This window comes from Hetaerina americana, unplaced genomic scaffold (genome assembly GCF_022747635.1).
Source record: "Hetaerina americana unplaced genomic scaffold, ioHetAmer1.1.p SCAF_1, whole genome shotgun sequence".
NCBI classification, from domain to species: Eukaryota; Metazoa; Arthropoda; class Insecta; order Odonata; family Calopterygidae; genus Hetaerina; species Hetaerina americana.
This window is the reverse complement of record NW_027286069.1, coordinates 14,079,167-14,099,892: the sequence shown is the minus strand read 5'-3', so window position 1 is coordinate 14,099,892 and position 20,726 is coordinate 14,079,167. Positions and strand designations below refer to the sequence as shown.

The 20,726-nt window shown below is 33.9% G+C and overlaps 3 protein-coding genes across 4 annotated transcripts; 2 read left to right on the top strand and 1 right to left on the bottom strand.

Moving 5' to 3' along the window:
- Positions 1 to 175: 175 nt before the first annotated feature.
- Positions 176 to 1,418, top strand: hoip (NHP2-like protein 1 hoip). The gene is made up of 4 exons (XM_071598706.1): positions 176 to 293; positions 375 to 492; positions 616 to 753; positions 829 to 1,418. Exons 1-4 carry the CDS (start codon positions 291 to 293, stop codon positions 951 to 953), a joined length of 384 nt encoding a protein of 127 aa, XP_071454807.1. The 5' UTR covers positions 176 to 290; the 3' UTR covers positions 954 to 1,418.
- A 1,479-nt stretch (positions 1,419 to 2,897) lies between these two features.
- On the bottom strand, positions 2,898 to 13,197 carry Alg1 (ALG1, chitobiosyldiphosphodolichol beta-mannosyltransferase). Of its 2 annotated transcripts, none has more exons than XM_071586227.1 (7): positions 12,875 to 13,197; positions 12,460 to 12,645; positions 10,732 to 10,870; positions 8,748 to 9,160; positions 7,850 to 8,026; positions 6,915 to 7,029; positions 2,898 to 4,902 (listed from the first exon to the last, which is right to left on the bottom strand). In XM_071586227.1, exons 1-7 carry the CDS (start codon positions 13,077 to 13,079, stop codon positions 4,662 to 4,664), a joined length of 1,476 nt encoding a protein of 491 aa, XP_071442328.1. In that variant the 5' UTR covers positions 13,080 to 13,197; the 3' UTR covers positions 2,898 to 4,661. The 2 variants fall into 2 exon arrangements, with proteins under 2 accessions (XP_071442328.1, XP_071442319.1); XM_071586218.1 differs by having other exon boundaries at positions 12,400 to 12,645; positions 12,875 to 13,196.
- A 149-nt stretch (positions 13,198 to 13,346) lies between these two features.
- Positions 13,347 to 20,032, top strand: LOC139700141 (uncharacterized). The gene is made up of 8 exons (XM_071598692.1): positions 13,347 to 13,385; positions 13,539 to 13,754; positions 13,836 to 14,013; positions 15,307 to 15,384; positions 15,506 to 15,656; positions 15,747 to 15,862; positions 17,090 to 17,229; positions 17,716 to 20,032. Exons 2-8 carry the CDS (start codon positions 13,560 to 13,562, stop codon positions 18,193 to 18,195), a joined length of 1,338 nt encoding a protein of 445 aa, XP_071454793.1. The 5' UTR covers positions 13,347 to 13,385; positions 13,539 to 13,559; the 3' UTR covers positions 18,196 to 20,032.
- Positions 20,033 to 20,726: the final 694 nt, after the last annotated feature.

Below are 20,726 nucleotides of genomic sequence, written 5' to 3'. Positions count from 1 at the left end.
GTTAAATTGACAACAAATAATAATTTAATAAATGTATGATGAAGACATTTTTATGTTTAATACTTATTTTTAGTTTTTTAAATCGTATATATGGAATATTAATGGCAAAAATATGATTAAATTTTTGTTTAAAATGGGGATACTGACTCTTATGAATCTTCCGGTTCAGCTGAGACGCGCATGTTGAATTTTGAGGAAACGTGAGAAGATTCCCTCCGTGAAGCGATTCATATCGCAGAGAGGTTTTAAGAATTAATATTAATATAGTGTTGCATTGAAATCCTTCAAAAATGGTAGGCTTAAAGTTATCTCCTCTTAAATGAGCGTTCGTGTAATTTTATTTGCATTGTAATGTTGTCACATGTTCATTTTAGACGGAAGAAGTTAATCCAAAAGCATATCCTTTGGCCGATGCTGCCCTCACGTCTAAGATATTGAATTTGGTTCAGCAAGCAATGAATTACAAACAACTCCGTAAAGGAGCAAACGAAGGTATTTCTTGGAGGATCGAGAAAATTGGAATTATTGAACTGGCATGGTAGCTGCGTCAGCCGTGCAATTTATTAGTTCAACGATATTTCAATGAGTGTTTTGAACCTAATATTTGTTTTTCAGCAACCAAGACACTCAACCGTGGGCAGTCCGAATTTATTGTCATGGCAGCAGATGCTGTCCCATTGGAAGTGCTTTTGCATCTACCATTGTTGTGCGAAGATAAAAATGTGCCATATGTATTTGTTCGGTCAAAACAAGGTAATATCATTTGCAATGTTTTTTTCATGTTAACACTAAACGTTTTATAATACGAAGTTTGTTATTTTGCTTCAGCCCTTGGAAGAGCGTGCGGTGTGTCTCGACCCGTGATTGCATGTTCAGTCACAGTGAACGAAGGTTCCCAATTAAAACCGCAGATTCAGGCGATTCAGCAGGAAATGGAAAGACTCTTAATATAAGTTGTATCAACTTGGAGCACATTTATGAACTTGAAAATTCCTGGTTGTGTTTGCAGTTCAGTGTCACCTGTTTCGATAATTTCATGAAATTATTACAATTAGATTAAACTTGTGACGCCGGTTTTTTAAATTGTTTTTGTAAGCGCGTCTGCATTAGTCAACCATGAGGTTGAATGATGCAGACGGTGTAACAGTGCATTTATATGATACGGAAGGCTCTAGTGCCATAACGGTTTTAAATACTGTGTGGCAGGTTAAAGTAATTGTTTATTGTTTTTGCGAAGCTGAATCAGTTTTTGTACATAATGTCTTTCGTCAAGGATTGATGTATTTTTAACCATTGTATTTTTTACACGGTAATAGCGGAACATCCTTTCAGTGTTTGCAATCACCAACCTCAGTGAATTCATCAAGATTTTCCATTTTGTACTAATTCTGCTAGAACAATAAAAGGTATGCAAGTTATGTGCTTGTTCTCATTGGTACTAGTGAAGGAGGGCAGACCGCCACAGTATGTGCAACCCTTAGGTCTACGGGATATCCCTCATCTAAATTGATACAGGGAAGTGTTAAGAGGAGCGACAAATACGACGTTCATTGGCCCATTTGAGTGCTAGTAGTATTTATAACTCTTGGTTTTAACTTGTTCATGAATGTACATCATGTAGTCAACGAATGTGAATGCTACTGACAGTAATAGTTTAGCTTTTCACAAAATGTACTATAACCCAATTCATGGGAGGAAGGGCCTCTATATTACCTAAATTGCATATACCTTGGACGAAAGGAGAGCTATTTAGGGTTAAAAAAGTTCATTTACTTCTAGATTGTTCTCTTAGTCAAGCTTCTTGTTGCAGTATCATTTCAAGTGATTTCTTAGAGTTCATTTAAGTCTACAATAGTGAAACAAAGGCTTGCTTTCAGAGGCGTAGATGTAAATAGTATCCACGATCAAGGTATTCTTTAAGTTGTTAAACATACCTTAAATTTCAATTTGTAGATTTCCATTGTGAACATGCAGATGGGCATAGAGTATGAGTAAACAAGTGAGAACTAGAGAAGTTTGAAAGTGAAATGTTTACCATGGTCGTCATATGTTTTCTACCAAGGAAATATTTAGCTTTTACAGCAGCATATGACATAAGTTAGGGCCAAAGATGAGAAAATTTGTTTTAAAAATTATTTATTTCATTATTGGTACAAAAATATGACCATCTACAATTTTGACTATAAAAACTCAGAAAAAACGAAATAATACATTTTATGTAGAAACACCATATACATTATTTGATCACAATTGCTAGGAATGTCTTCTTAAGTTTTAATACACATTTCTACTCCAGAAGCACTGGCATTGTAACTTAGAAAATGCTTGCTGATCAATACATTCCAGAACTACACCTTAACATACAACTGATAACATAACTAACAGGATGGAAGCTAACATGCATACATTGGAACTGTTATTTTAACAAGATATTTTACAACAGTTGAATTGGTTGCAATGAACCTCCGGAAATGCTGGCAAATATTTCTTAGTGGCATTAATCCTCCAGTCTCTCAGCCAAGCTAACCTCCAAGTTTCCAATAAATGTTCATTTTCAGAGGGCAGTCAGCCTTCTGTCATAATTTTTAGCATTTGATGTAATTTGATTGTCAAAGATTTTTGTGTAGAATGGTTTATTAAATTTCCCCCATTCGAAGTAACCTAACCTAAAGTGAAATTAGGTTATAGTTAATGGCATATTTGCTGTGAAATCAATATACTTACAACTGAAATATGTATTTTATTCCGTGGTTGAATGCCAGTAATCATGACAACCTTTCCATTTCAAAACCTAGAATTTCATGTTTTTGCCACTTTTGAAGGATCATCATTACTCCAAAAGTTGACCATGGAAATATTGAAGTCATAGCAGACCTATTATAATAGCCATAGTCATAGCAGACCTATCATAGCACACCAACTGCTACGATTTCTGTCATTTTTAAACCTTTGATAACCAAAAGTTCCCAACAAAATAATAAACATTAACACAACTTAATTGTACATTTAAAACTTAGTTAAGAAATACATCTACATTCCTGTAGTTTGTCTGTTAGGAGTGCTGTTAGTCCACCATTGAGGACCTTGACATAAGTGAAGACTTTGATGGAAAGAATTGAAAACATCAACAGTTGAGTTACAGGGTGGCCTCTCCATTGGGAAATAGTTAGTTGAAATCATTTATATTTCTTAGCAATAATCGTGGAAAAGTGCAGAATTATTTTTAAAATGTTGGGCAATTGTAATTCAAATTGGGGATTTCACATGAAATTTCCTACAATAATGGCATATTTTTTAATTGAGAGAAGAGTTTGTACCACATGGTCATTGATCTTGAAAACCCATGTCTATAGGCAGTTTTGGACAGACCAACAATACCAGTAACATGCAAAGCTAAAAGGTAATAACAAAATATTCAGCGATCCCAAACAAAACTCCTAAACATGTTAAAGAAATAGGTCCAGATGGGAGGATATTTCTACCAAGAACAAGAGAATATTAGGAACACGGTACACTACTTAGATGTATGACCTATCGACCTCAAAGAGATAGATATTAATTTACGGATGTTCTTCAAATAAAGAACATTTAAAAAAAATGAAGTTTTCATAATAGAGAGGCATAATTCATTCAAACTAAGGAGATTCTAACGAATGCTATCCATAGTTATCCTCTAACACAAACTGATATGCATATCATGAAGTGGAATGGCCATCATCAGAAAATGATTAAAATCTCAACTTCTGGCTATGTCCTTGAAAAGGCAATTGTCAAGTGATGAGCCTTTGAGGAAAGACGTCACTGCACTCGTAATTACAGTTTAATTTGATTCTGTGAGCTTCCATTGTTTACAGGTGTGCACACCTGCCCAGCCAACTGAAATCCTAAATTTAGTAATGAAGCATCTTAGGTTTGTAAGTTGATTAAAGTATTAGGAATCTTTTACCAGTATATAGAGACATCCACATATTGAAGACATGGAGCTCACATCCTTCCTGACGCAAATTATTTATTTAGCAAGGCATATTGTATACCAATGACTCATGGTAATTTATTTTTTAAGTTCGGACCGAATTTAAACGTTTCACATTACTAAAATTTTTGCCTTAAAAAAACATGATCTGAACCAAATACGGCAGGATAAATTTTGACTAGAATACACTTACTGTAACTTAATGGTATCATTTAACAATAAAAAATTTTCTGATATCAAGTTCTGAAAAATATGTATTGGTGGAATCGAGCCACGGAAAAAATAACAAATATATGACTAGTTATGTTACTCCCTAGCACCCAAAGATTTGTATTCATGCATCAAATATTAGGACAGTTACAAGAATACAGTAAAACCTCTTCAGACCAGTTCTGTGCAGAAACTCCTTTATAATAAATCAATTATTCGTTCAGAACTAAAATTAAATGATAAAATAGGGGCTTGTTATAAAAATATTATTTATCAAAGTTTAGTGGATAATTGATCAGCATTAAGTATAAAATGACTTTCTTCTAGTTTATTAATTTTGGAATAGTTAAATATATTGCTCTGTCAACTGCTTTATAACAAACCTCTATTTAATGAAATCTCAAAATATTAACCACCTCTAGTTCGACAAGGGAGGTTTTACCAGATTGACTTAACTAAAGTTATATCAAATGCTTTATCAAAGAAAGAGCGGAAGGGCATTTTGTTTCCAGTTGTCATGCCACCGGGTCTGCCCAAACTTTTCAACGTTTTTTCTGAAGGTTTCATGTCTCAGCTGGTTTTTTTCTTTAACTTCATTTCTACTGCTGGTGTCCTCTTCCCATGGAAATCCCTTAAACCAGCCAATTATATGCTTGGTTAACTCCTCAGAAGTTGTGAATGTCATACCATTGCTCCCATCTTCTACAAGCTCATCTAGACTGAAAAATAATATTTTTTAACTGTTGATTATTTCAGGAAAATCTCGAAAACCTCCCTTAATCCTCTTCAAAATTCATAGACACTTTAGTTGCAGAGTTTTGAATTTTACACATTTCATACAACCTCTTAATAAGGTTTTCAATCTCTGAGACTATGATCTATACTTAATCATGCAAACATTTTTTATGCATATTAATTATATCAATAAGTTTTATGTTTAATATCATAAAACTGACATATTAATTCCTATTACATATAAACTGTTTATCAAGACAATACACAATTAATGTTTTTTTTCTAATTTTGGCTGAAACAATTTACTAAGAGGTCAATCAGTACATAAAACATACTGTGGCAACCTATTGGGTAATTTGGAATTTCAAAGGTTTCCAGTAATTCTGCTTTGTCATGAGGACAAACCTGATAATTTTGTAGTCACCTAGTAACATTTATAAATGTTCTTTGGTCAACAACATATTTACGTGAGTATCCATTTCAAGTAATAGTGCATGTGGGTGGGTGTGTTTGCTAAAAAATAAATGCCACTGTTAGGCCTTCTTTTTGGTTCATGTAACTTCAGGTAAATATTGACTTCCAACTTTGCACAGAGCTTTTGCATCCCTAATTCTTTATGCGAGATGTTGTGCACCCTTTTTTCCAATATCCCTACGGCCTTTGCTATCTCACTTACCTTCACTCGCCTATCATGCACTTTTTTGATCATTTCCGGTGTGGTTGTGGTTTTTAGCCATCCTTCACGTGGATCATCGAAGGATGTGCGACCATGTTATAATTCCGCTGCCCACTTTTTAATGGTTGATATTGAAGGAGCAGAGTCCCTGTACACTTTTTTCAATTTTGAATGAATTTCCTTAGGGGTTAATCCATCCAAAATGAAGAATTTTATGACCGCATGAGATTCAAGTTTTTCCATTTTAACAAAAAACATGGACTATGTCTATTGCAACAATAAACAAACTATTTGAGAGAACAAGTTGAAGCTTTTCTTAAGAACTAGTGACACGTGCACCCAGGCAGGAATCATATATTTTTGCAGATTGGAATGCCATCTCTGTATCAGGCCGAGAACCTTTCACTTTACCATGGTATTTTCTCAAGACAAATACTCATGAAGAGTTGACACTCAACATTGGCAAATTACATATTTTGCAAGAATGTATTCTTTATACACTATTTCTCATCTATCTACTACTATTTCTAAATTTGGAAAAACCGCAAACTCTATCATGTAGTCTAAGAAATATACCTGAAGAAGATAACCTCGTAAAATTATTTGGATTCAATCTTGACTTGTGTTGGAGATTTCATATCAATGTCATCAGCCTGAAGTTATCAAATGAGCAATTTCCATTAAGAAAACTTCAGTATGTCAATCCCTGCAAAGCACCTACTGTCCATTTACTTTATTTAAAAGTCACCATGATTATGGCCTGGAAATCTGGGGCTATCCTTCTAATATAAAATCTTTCTTTAATCTACAAAAAAAGTCATCAGGATTATTACTCAATCTTCTTCAACAGAATACTGCAGGCCATTATTTATTTGTTTGAACATCCCTACTGTTTATAGCATGTATATCTATTAAATATTGATACATGTAAAGGTTATTTACCTTTGTTTCCTACAAGTTATGAAGTACATGATAATAACACCTGAATAAAAAAATTAACCTCTCCATGTGTAATTGCAGATGAACCAAATTACAGCATTACTTGAATAAGTTTGGTATAAAATTATTTAATCAACTGCTGCAAACTGCTAGATAAACTAGCACAGCCAAATTAAAAAAAAATTGTATTCATGGCTAGCCTGTGAAGCTCTGCACTCAATGAATGAATTTTTTATTGATAGAAAAACAGATATGAGTTTCTGATGTGTTATATGCATCATATGTCCAATATGTTCTATTTGATGAGGTCTATTGTATGCCCACCTAATAACCAATACAATAACGATAATATTATATTAAATAAAATATGTACTGTCTTACCATTGATACTTGTAGGCACACACTGGTAAGCCACATCCAAACATATCTACCACCTTCATTGGTAAATCAAGGCCACTGGATGAAGTGTGAAGGCAAACACCTAGGTCAGCAGAAGCTGAAAAACCAACAGCCTATTCAATAACAATTCCTTCACTTATTTCAAAAAGAATATGGATAACTGGGGATTAAACATCCAATTCATTAACTGGCAAACTGAAATGGTTTGCTAGGATAAAATAATTCCCTCAACTTGGACAGAATTAAAATGCAATCGTTACAATTTCATTAGATCATGAATCAAAATGAAAAACTTTATCATGGTGCCAATTACTGCTGTTTAAGTTTTTCAAATTCATTAATTTACAGAGCATTATGTGATTTACAAGAAAAGGTTATTTATACAAAAATTAAATAAACCCAGCTAGGTATTTCCACACACAAAAAATAGCATGATAAAACAAACAACAATAGCCGAGAGTTTTTAATGTGCATCTCAAATCTCAAGTATCAGGAAAGCTAACCAGACAAAAATTTCAACTACGCCATCAAATCTACAATAATGGGCAAAACTGACAATAATATATCAATTAAATGGAACTAAAGTTGAAGAATTATAACAACTAATAAAACACCTGTTAATTAATATAATTATTCTATAATTTCTGTAAATATTCTATTGAATTATAATTAATAAACCAAAACATAATTTTAATTAGTTTGGGTGAAGATGCTAAGGTTAACTATCAAAAAATTCTTTTACAAAAATTAATGAGAGGCATAGTAGCCCAGAGGGCAATTGGGCTACCTGCTGGAGATACTGCTGATAACCTGAAACAGCTTAGGCAACCTTGACATTCATAGAGATACATTCAGGTTTTTCATTACGTTTATCTCCCTAGAGTAACCATAAAATTCAACTATTTTAAAGAGCATACCGAGAAGCTTAGGATAATCACTGTGTGGGAGCCATGGAGTCAGGAGCTGCACATGCCTCCACCTGCAAGCAGCCACCTTGGCAATGTATTCAGATCTTTGGGGACCTCGTCCTGTCACCACTACCAGCAGGGGTGGAAGTTCCCTTTTTAGGGGGCCATTGCAGCACTTTTCATACCCTGAAAGACCAAGTGAGTCCTAGACAAAAATGAAAGTTAAAAAATAAAGAGTCACTGGGCCATGAGTGGTGTACACTACGGACATACTTTTATTCAATACACCTTGGCTCTCAGGAAAGAAAAAATATCCCTTTAAATATGATTTATCACTGCAATTATGCCTCCTTCCATATCACTGTCAATGAAGATCTTCGTGATAAAATATTGCAGCCCAATATTTGGTATTTTAAGTGGACGAAACTGGAAAAATTTGTATAGATGTGGAGATGGGAAGGACAGTAGAACATTATTTTAACCATTACACAGCAAAAATAAGATCTTAGTATGTAACAAGGTGATTGAAATCAGTAAAATGTATTTGAATGTCTCTAGGCTTGAGTAGAATGGGCTCTCTGGTTAAATTGTGTCCTCATCAGGATATTTCCACAAATCCCACTAGTAATCACAGAAGACATCAATAGTTTGGGATTACCAATTAACTTCAATTGTATGACGCTCTACTTTGTGAAAATTATGATCACTAAATAAATAATTACATGTTTTTTCACACAAAAACTTTATCATACTACTACCAGTTTTGATGCATAGGCAAAATTATCAGGTATCTGATGATACCACCTATGCGCCGAATCCAGTAGTAGTAACGGTTTTTGTGTGAATAAATTTATTTATTCAGTGATTACCACTTGACTTCATGAGATTTCACAATAATTTTTCTCACCAGCTAATGCTCCAAGTAGAATGGAAAAGTCTTCATCTGGTGTCCAAGATGTACTTGACACCAACAGCCCAGGTCGATCACTTCTTAAGATTACACGCCCATCAGCATACCTCTCTGTGAACACTGTGGCATCTGGCCGAGATGAAGAGAATGGGGACGGACCATTGCTAATCCTTGGGCTCACTCCAGGAGGGGGAGGGCCTGGAACTTCCATTGGAGATTGTGGAGGTGAGGAGAGGGTGACACCAAAGACAGATGCTTCACCCACAGCTGAGGGTTCAATGGCTGGGGTTGGAGAAATAAAACCTTGCTCTTCAGGAGGCATCTCTGATAAACGCAAAAAGAGTTCATGTTTTTCCTGGAGAGTCAGAGACTTAAAGGATGCAGGTGGGCGGTCATATACAGTCTTTGCCCTGCAATTACAAAATAGGACATCCTTAATGAATACACACTTATATTTTTAAAGCAAAAGCTGTATATTATAATTATTATTGTTGATATACAGCCAACACCCCCCCCCCCCACGTTCCTTCACCATTTGAAGAGAGTGCTCCCTATGGAGGCATCTCTGCTCTGGATACTCCTCCAGCTTTTTACCCTTCCCCTCACTACGTAATCCTTCACTGGCCCACCTCCAAACAATGTCTCCACCCTCCCTTCCCCTCTAACTACCCCTTGCTCATACCCAAGTGTTACATAAGTAAGGATGGATGTCTTTTAGAGTAAGTACCAAATGGTATTTAATACCGAAACACACATGGCATCTAAATAAAATACAGTAGAAAAACAAATTCATAATTTTCAATAATAAAATATAAAATCCACTGGTAAAAATCATATATCTGCCCCTCCCAAATCCCATTGTATCGGGGCTGACTGCATTGGTTTATGGACACACAAGGGAGCAATATATCCTACATGGATGATGCTCAATAGCCATCTGTATTTAAATAATATATTGAAGTGCTAAATAGAAGCAAACAGTATCACATAACCATGTAAAAATTAATGAATATTATTTCACATTTCTCTTGTGCTTTCCTGTGACTTATTTTTTCTTTTGGAAACAGCTTTATTTATTATTTATAAATTACTAGCTGCAATATAATTATTTATAACATTTATATCTAATTACGGTTTAGTTTTTGAGTTTCTATGGATTTCTACTGGTTCACTTTGTATTTATCCAGTTTTTATGTGCAAACACATATCAAAATGAAAGCTCAAGGTTGAAGCAAAAGAAAAGATTTTTTTATAATTGGGTATGACTGCAAATGAAAATATAGAACTAAGATAAAGCATCCGAAACTTGCATCAGGAAAATGAATCGCATTCCAGTGATCAATTTGAAACTAAAAAATAACTTCCAATACTATAAAACATTTACAGATTGATATTATTACTTATCATAATAAAATGACATTTAAAAATCTTCCTGGTGGAAGGTTCTGCATATAACGTTGGCCATAGATCCAGTTCCTTTGATTCATTTAATTGGCTTTGGTTTCCCCATTTTTATTGACCCATCAAAAACATGTCACATTAATAAAATAAATTATTTTCTTTTGAAATATTAATGTAAAATAGTTACCATCACTACACAATATAACTACAGGATTATTAATATTAAACAAATGTTGAATGAATGAAAGGTATTGGTCCAACATTTGATTACCAGCATGAGATGAAAGCCTTGCACGTGTTTCAGATTTTTTTCTTAATTTTAACTATGTTTCAGGTGCTAAACTTAATTATCTTGAGCTTTCCCCCATCTTGTTTAACATCACAGCATGATTTATTTTCCACATATCATATTTAACTGCATCACATTTCACATTCTACACAGACATTTGAATATAGAATAAATGAATTCTGTGTATCAATCTTATTTATCTACATTGCCACCTTATGCCCCATCTTTTCAGTAGATCCTTTCTCATAGCATTGAATTCTGTGTATCAATCTTATTTATCTACATTGCCACCTTATGCCCCATCTTTTCAGTAGATCCCTTCTCATAGCATTGGTCACACACATCGCAGCGTCAGCCCTTCTGCCAAGGAATCCTTCTAGCCACCCTGCTATGCGCACAACCAAGCTCTTCTTTTCATTCCCTCGGCCACCTATAGCAACAAAAACATTAAAAATAATAACAATCACAGAAATGCTATTGCAGAAATTTGTACACATTCTTTAACATGGGTGCATTACTACATGAACATACAAAGAGTTGTTGGAAATTGCTTCAGTTCACTCAAAATTAAATAAAAGTATATCCAAGAGGGTTTTAGCATATTCTAAATCATTCGAAACAATGTCTTCCAAAATGAAAAATTGTGGACAATGTTGAAAGAAACTTTCTGAACTGAAGTACTGTATTTTCCCATCCATAACGTGTGCATTATCGATACAAAAATGTTCAGATGAACAAAAAATGACAGTATGTGTTATGTAATGTAAATTGAAAAAATCCAAACATAGACATATTTTTACACACACTATGTATAATTTTTAAGTCCATATATATATATATATATATATATATATATAAATATCTTCGAAATGGAACGCTCTTTGGCGACACACAAATATATAAAAACACAGATGTAGATTTTTAGAATATACATGTGTTATATATATATATATATATATATATATATATATATATATATATATATATATATATATGTGTATGTATATATATATTATATATATATGTATATATATATTTTTTTTATGTATATATAGATGCGCGGCATTTATACACGTTCAAGATAACTATGAAGCCCTGGGCGCGCGGTATCCACACAAATTCATGATTACTACAGAGTTCTGGGTGCGCGTCATACATAAGGTGAGCCTTATCAATGGAATAATACGGTAATATTATTGGTCATTGTTTATGACATTTTGAAATGTCAATACTTTAAAGGTACAAGACTTGCTCCATTGAATACCCCAGAGTTTTCAAGAATCTGATGACTTCAAAAAAATATCTATTTTGTCATGAAGGTCCTCTCTTTAAAAAAATTTTAATTAGAGGTCCCCCTCTTTTTCATGCATACTTCCAGATTACAGCTAGACTGACAAAAATACTTACAAATATTCCATTTTACTTAGAAGTAAAAAAATCTGTTAACCAATAAAAGATGTTTCTTTTTTAAATAATGATTCTTTTCACAATAAAATTGGCTTATCCCAAGAGACTAGTTTTGATAAATTTGGCCAATCAAAACATTCTCGTCACTGTCGAGTTGCATACTAATTTTGAAGGATAATACTTTTCTAAGAAAGAAAATTATAAATTTCTATGATTTTCCGGGAAATTCGGATACCCCCAGTGAGCAAAAATTAAATAGAACTCATCCTTGATCGTGCTCACTTGAACTGTTCAATGCTTACATACGAATTTAGTCAAGGGATGCCATGAATGCCAATGGTAGCCATAATGACGGCAAAAAACAAGAAAATCAAGCGTTTTCTGAGGACTACAGACATAACAAGTATTCTGGTTGGGAAAAGATATTTTGGTGAAACTAGGCAGTTTTCATGCTCCATACAGAACGATAAGGTTCAAATAAGAAATTATTGACAGATCAACAAAATTTGACATGAAAATTAAACCTTTGATCGTTTTCTTATTGGAATTCACCTTGATCTATAGCCATAATTGTATGGCCGTAATTATGCCAGTCAACAATCAAATGACAACCTATACCAATCAATCTGCAATGTAACCATGCCACAGCAATTGCTGGGATTCCAGGTGGGTTCTGCAGAAGTAAATGAGAATGAGACCACAGACTTCTTCTGCCGAACATGGCAAGTAATAAGGCAAAATGTAACGTTATCGTCTGCCAAATTATCTTTAACAGATACGACAGAAGCCTGGGGCAGCCTGTAAAAGAAATAAAAGCATGAGTCAGTGATGATGAAAAATATCAAAATTTAAAAGACAAACAACAACTTGCATAACTAGTTAGTTCCTCGGAAATATAACAATCAATTACTGCCAATTCTTCCCAATCAATTTAATGTAACGCTAAGAATATTTTGAGTGAGGTAATAGTATGTGAATAAATGCAAACAACAATAAAGATAACATAAACACCTAGAGCATTACTTACAATTCTGAAAACTTGGACACGATGAGATATAACGAATTTTCACATTTGGATGCTCAATTAAATCTTGTATTGGCTTTGAACCTTCGTAGCCGACAACATCAACATTAAACCCTTCTCTAGCCAGTGACAGAGCATGATACTGCATCCTTGGACTTCTACCAACGTCGCCCAGGACAACTACGAAACAGCACCTTTTTTTCTTCATTTTGAATACCAGTTATAACTTAACAATCCCTCACTTATATGTTTTCGTTCACTTGCACATTTCGATTAACCTACTCCCACACTCCCCTCGTGGCAAAACACGAATTACAACATAGACTCTCAATGATGCTACCCTATGTTAGAATAAGACAGCTGAGGCCCCTCTCAGAATCTGCCAGCTGAAAATATACTGGTTAGCGAGCCTTTTCCTTCGATCATTTCAACTCCTCCTACATTCCATAATATAATACAACGATTGTCAATTGTCATTGTTTTGATAGCGTCCATCAAAAATCAGAGAGTATTGGTAAGTAATTTGTCACTGAAAACTTGGATGTTGACGTCTATTATCGTGTATTTGAGCCTCCTAATGTAATTATTATCATAGAGCTTAAGGAACGAACTTCATTCTATTTCGTAATAATCTGTTATAAAAAGGATTTCCCTATCGTCTTTCTAGATTTCTCCTGGAATAACCACTATGACGACTGTAGATTCAGGCGTCGAAACTAGTAATGATAGTGATGATAGTTCTGCGACTCATGATTATCAACCTGTGGAGAATAATTCACCTGTAAAGATGTCCTGCTCGACGTTGCCGTCTCCACAGTTCAGTTCCTTCTCCCCACTTGCGGAGGATTTGAGGGAACATAATCCCACATTCAAAAAGCGTCTGGTAAATAAAAAAGATATCATTAACAATGTTATTTCTGAATGAGATTAATGAATTAACTGTCATCATTGGGCCGATTTAAAGGCATTGGCTCTCCCACCCCCGACGCTGAGAACAACCCAAGGGTTGCAGATGGGAGAAGTCGGAGAAATCGGCCTGGCTGCTTCTAACTCCTCTTCTATGACACCAATTACATTTCCCTTTCCATTGACGTCGTTTGGACATACATCATTGTGTGGCGAAAGTAGTGGCGATAACAAAGGTATTGTTTATTAAAGAAATGTACGTTCGCTTTAAATTTTATTTACATTTTTTAAAACTAAAAGTAGGATTATTGAAAGGTAGACTTCAATTATTTTAATATTATACAATTTTCTAGTCTTTGAATAAAGTGGTAGTTAATGATTATTAATTGATAGCAAATGCCCGAAATATTTTATAAAGTTTTCATATGTTTGACACCTCACTCATACTTCCACTCTGTATGTAAGTCATGCGAACTTTCAGCTTCTATCCTTGGTAAAATATTCTGCGGAACATCCCCCATAACAATTTCTATTCCCTTCAACCCATAGTTTCCACACAAAGTTGTCGTTTGTCCGGGCAGCTACACAGCTGTTTGGGTGGCTGTCTGGTTGAGAAGCTACAAATACTTGAGTACGCATTGGTTCAAATGCTATATTTCCATGAAATTTAGAATTTATTCCTAAATCAGGTCGTGGCTTTTGACTATGGGCAAATTCTTGGTTGACTTTTTTGATTATTTACAATGAATTTCAAGTAAAGATCTGTAATTTTAATTCGCAATTTCTTTCATTTCCATTGTTACCAATCTGGGTTAATGATCATCAGTTAGGCAAATCTTTGCAATAAGTATAGCAGCTTTTAATTTAGGCGAGTCATGCAGTTGTGAGGAGGACTTAAATGGGGAAAATTTATTTAACCCTGATTGTTCGATTTATTTTAACGCAATTTTAATTAATGGTACCCATTATTACCCAATCTATAATTTATCACAGCTATGCATTCTCATTGAGGTATTTAGGCTTTTATGTTTTAATCCACCATATCATGGTAAATTTTGATAATCAACTTCCATGTTGAAATTCAATATGTTCAAAACAGTTGCCCAATAATGCATACTGGATGAGTTTAGACTTTAAGCCCACAATATATTACCTACTATCATAAATCGTAAACTTGTTCATTAAGAATGTCTTAAATCTTTGCTAATGCTCAAGTAAGTGGACCAAAGTATTGTACAAAAGTTAATTATTACTTAGACATCTTGACAGCCCCAATATTAAGGAACAATTTCATCAACAGGTAAAAATCAAATGAATGCAATATGATTGTTCAATTTTGTTCATGCTGTTGTAAATGTTGAATCTTAATTCACCCTGAGTATAGTCTCCATGTTTTTATCCTGACAAATATCTGATTGAATAGTCAATTGGATCCTCAACTAGGTTTCTGCTGTGGGGGGTCTGTTCTTAGTTTCATTACTTTTATGTAATTTCAGAGCACAGCTTGAATCTCTATTTATGCCATCCAGGGTACAAGGACTCTTTGAAGACCAAAATACGTGGTGTGAGACACCGTCATACCTTCCTCAACATCGGAGGACCTCATGGTAAGAAGTGATATTTTCAAATAAACTTGTCATTTGTGCTATCTATTATCTCAATATGTGGATAACTGTTCAACTCTTGGCTCTGTGAGCATATCTTAATTTTTTTATTCTCTTTTCACAGGGGAGAGGAAGCTTCGCATTGCTGCTTCAACAAATAATGTGGAAGAAGTGAGGCGACTGCTGAATAATGCGATAAACCCTAATTGCTATGATAATCATCGTCGTTCTCCTCTTCATCTCTCTGCTTGTCGAGGATATGCTGATGTTGTAAGGTATGTGCATTGTTTTAATATATTATATGCTGAGTTTGTTTTTTTTACGTCCAACACCAACTTATTTAAATTACGATGAACACTGAACAGGGCTCTTCTAGAGTATGGTGCTAACCCCAACCAGAGAGATGCCTTGGGTAACACTCCTCTCCATCTTGCAGCTTGTACAAATAATGTTGCAGTTGTCACTCTACTTCTTAAAGCAGGTGAGTTCATTTAGTGTATTATTAATTTCAATTTTATGTGAATGAGGCACCAAAAAATTTCATGCACCAGCTGTATGAGGTGTTGTACTAACCCAATCTTATGTGGGGTGTTGTAAAAGTATGTGTCAATTAGTAGAGTTAAATAGTGTCACTGTGAACCAATGCTGTTTGCAAATAAACACACATTTTTCACAGCCAATTCATTCAGTAGAGTTTTTGGTAATCTTTGATTTCTGCAAGGTGAAAATGGATCATAAAAGCAGTTGCATTGAGTTTTTCCTTTGAAAAGGCCTTGGAGCCTTTGAAAAAGTCCCTTATGAGAAACTGATAAGATTAACTAAGATGTTGTGGTATTAATTTAATCGTTACAAATAAGTAAATATAAGGTAGTCATCATTGGTTTTAGTAGGTAGGCATAACTTCAGGAGCTCCGCTGGGAAATGTTGTTAAGGCACCTGATTTTCTTGACATAAATTTCCCTTTTGAATGCTCACTTTTTATATAAGTTGCTCACAATGAACAGGATTTCTAATGACAAATTCATCTTTTCCTGAAATGTGAACTCTTGGAAGCATTTCACAATGAAAAAAGAAGGCCAGGAAATGGATGGAGATTAAATAAAAAATTTTCAATTTGAATTTCCCATTCTTATTTTATGTTGTATTTTGGTCAAAAACCACATCTGAGGTGTATGGGGTTTAGCAAGCTTGGGAAAAGATGCTAATCCTGATATGTTTGTCATGAGCTCAATTTATCACTTTGTGTAGCCCCTTGCTTTCAAATATACCTATATAATTAATACTGAGTATAGCAAGGTTAACCACTGCATATATATTTTCAGTACCAATCCTAGATGAACTTTCAGCTGACTTGATCTTTCTTCTTCTTTGCATGTAGTCACTTCATGGAACTAACTAGTTCTAATTAGTTCAAAAACTAATGAATTCCTATATTGATCACTAATATCCTAAGATCTTCTAACATATCCCTTAGGAGATACCAGTAGGGTTTAAGTTACATTAATGGGTGATTCTGTAAGTTATCACATTCAAATTAACCTGAATAAATGTATCTCTTTTTTGGTCCGGTCAACCTGGAAGCTACAGGTAGTTTTAAAATCCATCAACTTTGGTAGTTCTGATTTCATGGTGTGTTATGATTTCAATCACTTATTTATGTATTGAGTTACAATTATAGCCTGTGTTTCTTGTTTTTTTTAACTTTTAGGAACTGATGTTAGTTCTAATGATATGCATGGACGAAACCCTTTGAAATTGGCAATGTCAAAACTGAGGTTGTTGAAGAATTTGTCTTCATCCAAGTATGATGGAAGTGATTCTCATAAAATAAAGATGGAGGTGCAGCAAGTAAGTATCTTTACTTATTAATTTTTGCCAACATTCCAACAAACCAATTGATATCTCATTGAATATCGAATGCTTATAATATGAAATTTCCTATGTTAACTTCAACGAAAGATTTTAATGGATCTTTGATAATAATCTAACAAGAACTGTTAAGTTCTTTGTGAGGATCTATGTAAAGATCAAATTGTGTGTTGACATAATTGTAAGTGAATATTGTAATGCCTTGATTTGCTGAAATGTACAAAACTGTGGTGAGAAAAAGTTATGCTTGATTGAAAAAAGTGAGACATAAACTCAATAGATATTTTAATGAGTTTTTTTTGCAAAGTTGTGTGTTTACTGGTCTAATTGATTGTTCATGATGACTTGTGTACATTCTTTTCTTGATCTTGCCCAGCAGGAAGTAGCCTGCATGCATATCACGTGAAAAGTCATTGAAATTCCTCATTTCAATCTCTTAAAATTCATGAATCTCTATCCAAACAGGTCATTGAAATGCTGCAAGAATTCCTGAATAAAAGAGGTCATGAAACTGAAGCAGGATTACTCACAGCATTCTCCTCACGGCTGAATCTCTCCTCATCACCCAAAGAGGTAGATGATGAAGTTCGTGATCTTTTGACTTCACTGAATACCCTGTCCATTCAGTCGCCTGACACTCCTTCAGAATGTCCCTCAACTTCCTCATTTCTGAGCTCTGCTCCCTCCATGGCCTTCAGCATGCCATCATTGCCGACTTCCAGCTCTGAAATGACTTCTGGGGCATCATCACCAATGAGGGCCAATACTCCGCAGCTGCGCCCCCCTTCTCCTGTCATTCCATTCCGACTTCCTCCTGCCCGTTTTGACTTCCCATGCCCATCGATGACCAATCCATTTCGTCTTGCCCCTCCATGCTTTGAGGCTCCATTTGCATCAGTCTCACCTCCCCCTGCCCCAGCTTCCTCCCCAGAAGGTGAAGCGTAGCTAATGAGTGCCATAGGAAGAGGTTATTGGTTTGTGATGACCATATCAATTGGCAACAGCTGAAAAATTGTCAATATGGCCTGTAAAAAATTGTTCAACTGCCAACTGTTCTCTGCTCAGTCAAGATTCGTGTATTTAAGTAACTTCATTGGCATCTATGAACTTTTTATTCACTTTATATTCTGTTGTTATGATGGAAGGAAGACAGGTCTGAGGTCATTTGGAGTGTATGCGTACATGTAGTGGCAGTGAAGGAAATTTTCCTTTGCAAAAACTTGTTTTGGTAAGAATGTTTTGCTTGCATTTTGTGTCTGGTTGTCATCAGCATTTTGTTAAGGTATTTTTCTGTTATTCTCATTGAAAGACTGAAACATGAAAAAATCATGGATATCATAATTTTACAATGCTAAGTGTATGGTAACGTTTTGTTACACGAGTTTTTTTCGAATGAAATACTCTCAATTTTCCCACTCTTACATCGAGCTAAATCTCGCTTACATCCTTCATTACGTTTTTGGTCAATGGGATGAGACCAAATGTGATGTTTAATGTACAAAAACAAATAATTTTAACTATTTAATCTGTACAGAGTTAGATTTCAGATTGTCATAGATATATTGTTTAGTCCTATGAAGGTTTGTTTCAACAATTCTTTTTAATTGGGCTTGTGTCTTTCTTGTCTAGTAGCCGTTCTTTTCATTCGTGGTGAGTGTAGATATGTCTTAAGTATGACTTTTGTAATTTTGTAGGCTAGTGGTTCTTCCAATTTAAAATTTCTGTTTGGTGTTATATCTGAAATATTGTCATCTGTCCAGAATAGACCATATTTTAAATTCCCTGGCATTTTATTGACTATCAGTGCTTATGTCAAATTTTAAATCACATGACATGGTATATACCTCTTGTTTAATATAACACATTGCTGAATCAGCTAGTCAAAAAAGTGTATATCATTTTACTTCATGTCAAATGATGATGTACCTTAAGGAAATTTGACAAGTCATGTTACTTACATAAACAGATATAACATGTAAATCAGGCCATATTTTGTTAAAATTTTCATTAAATTACAAGAACTGAAAATATCTTTGGTCTTCCTACTTAACATATTAGACTGATTGGCCTTTTTTATTTTTGTTATATTCCTGACAACTTGTCATTTTGTTAACTTCTTGCTCTAAGATTTTGATTGTATATCTATTTATAATTGAATCAAAATCCAAGTTATGATTTTGTTTTTTGTTAATGGTTATGTTTTGTATATAATTTTTTCGTTTGGGCATGAGTTCTAGAATTTTAATCCAATCATTGCTGTTTCAAATGAATGTTTGAAAAGCATTTGTGTATGGATTATTTCAGTGATGATTTAAAATTAAATGAAAAATGGAAAATTGTTTTATTTTTTCATGAGAGATTTTATTAACTGATCCTATGGGAAACTAAGAATGAAGATTTTTAATGAGAAATTATGTTTTATAACATTTTGTAATATCGACTCCCAAGTTTAAAATGTTTCATCTCGCTGCATCCCCTAGGCATAATAGTAAGAAATTTTACAAATTTTTAATTAAGTGAAACAACAGTCATGCCACTGGGAGTCATCCTGGTCATTGCTATGTAAAAGTGAAATCTTGTTAATTGAATAGTATATTTATGAAGAATTTCATCAAATATTGTCAAAATGATGTGTAGGTAACAGTTGTTTCATGGTTAACAGTCACTGCCTCTTTGTTGTTGGTGTATCAGCTCACAGTTGCATATTTAAGGAGTTCATATTTCTAATAATTTTCCTAAAAATATGCTGTTTTGATGAATATTTAGAAAATAAAAATTTTGAAGCAATGACAGTAAACATGGTTTAGTTTCATTCAGTTGCCAAAATTACCTCTCACTACTCCCCTCCCACTGTGAAAATTTATTACAGAAATAATTGCTGAAGAATGCACAATGTTCTGCACTCTGAACACTTACCCTGAATTATAGGAGTACCTATGCCTAAAAATTTAATGTTTGTTGTTTTCCTATGAATATATAATTTACAGTTTATATTGAAAAAATTCTGGTCAATACCCCATTATGAATGTTTCTGTGTAGATGCTGTAAATAAAGGAGATGAAGAGAGGGTAGTGGATGAAGGAGAATGAGGAGTAGGTATCTACTTCAAATAGAAATGCAATTATCACTCTTGGTCATGGTCTCCTTTCAAGCATGCTGTGCTGAGGAATGCTGAATATACGTCTGGACTAGCTTTTCCATTATGGTTTTAAATTTTAGTTGCATTAGCAGTGCATATTTACAAAATGCTTCAACCCTCATAATATGTACCTATTTGTGTATATATATATATATATATATATATATATATATATATATATATATATATATATATATATATATATATATATATACATATATATATATACATATATATACATATATATATATATATACATATATATACATATATATATATATATATACATATATATACATATATATATATATATGTCATTTATATATATATATATATC

Bases quoted from the DNA above. Each gene is read 5' to 3' on its own strand.
- hoip (XM_071598706.1), top strand. The intron at 493-615 runs GTATTTCTTGGA...TTTGTTTTTCAG, and splicing joins CCGTAAAGGAGCAAACGAAG to CAACCAAGACACTCAACCGT. The intron at 754-828 runs GTAATATCATTT...ATTTTGCTTCAG, and splicing joins ATTTGTTCGGTCAAAACAAG to CCCTTGGAAGAGCGTGCGGT.
- Alg1 (XM_071586218.1), bottom strand. From the start codon at position 13,079: ATGAAGAAAAAAAGGTGCTGTTTCGTAGTTGTCCTGGGCGACGTTGGT. The intron at 7,030-7,849 runs GTATGCTCTTTA...TTGGTTTTTCAG, and splicing joins TGATTATCCTAAGCTTCTCG to CTTCTGCTGACCTAGGTGTT. The intron at 4,903-6,914 runs GTAAGACAGTAC...ATTATTTTTCAG, and splicing joins TGTGCCTACAAGTATCAATG to TCTAGATGAGCTTGTAGAAG.
- LOC139700141 (XM_071598692.1), top strand. From the start codon at position 13,560: ATGACGACTGTAGATTCAGGCGTCGAAACTAGTAATGATAGTGATGAT. The intron at 13,755-13,835 runs GTAAATAAAAAA...GCCGATTTAAAG, and splicing joins CCACATTCAAAAAGCGTCTG to GCATTGGCTCTCCCACCCCC. The intron at 17,230-17,715 runs GTAAGTATCTTT...CTATCCAAACAG, and splicing joins TAAAGATGGAGGTGCAGCAA to GTCATTGAAATGCTGCAAGA.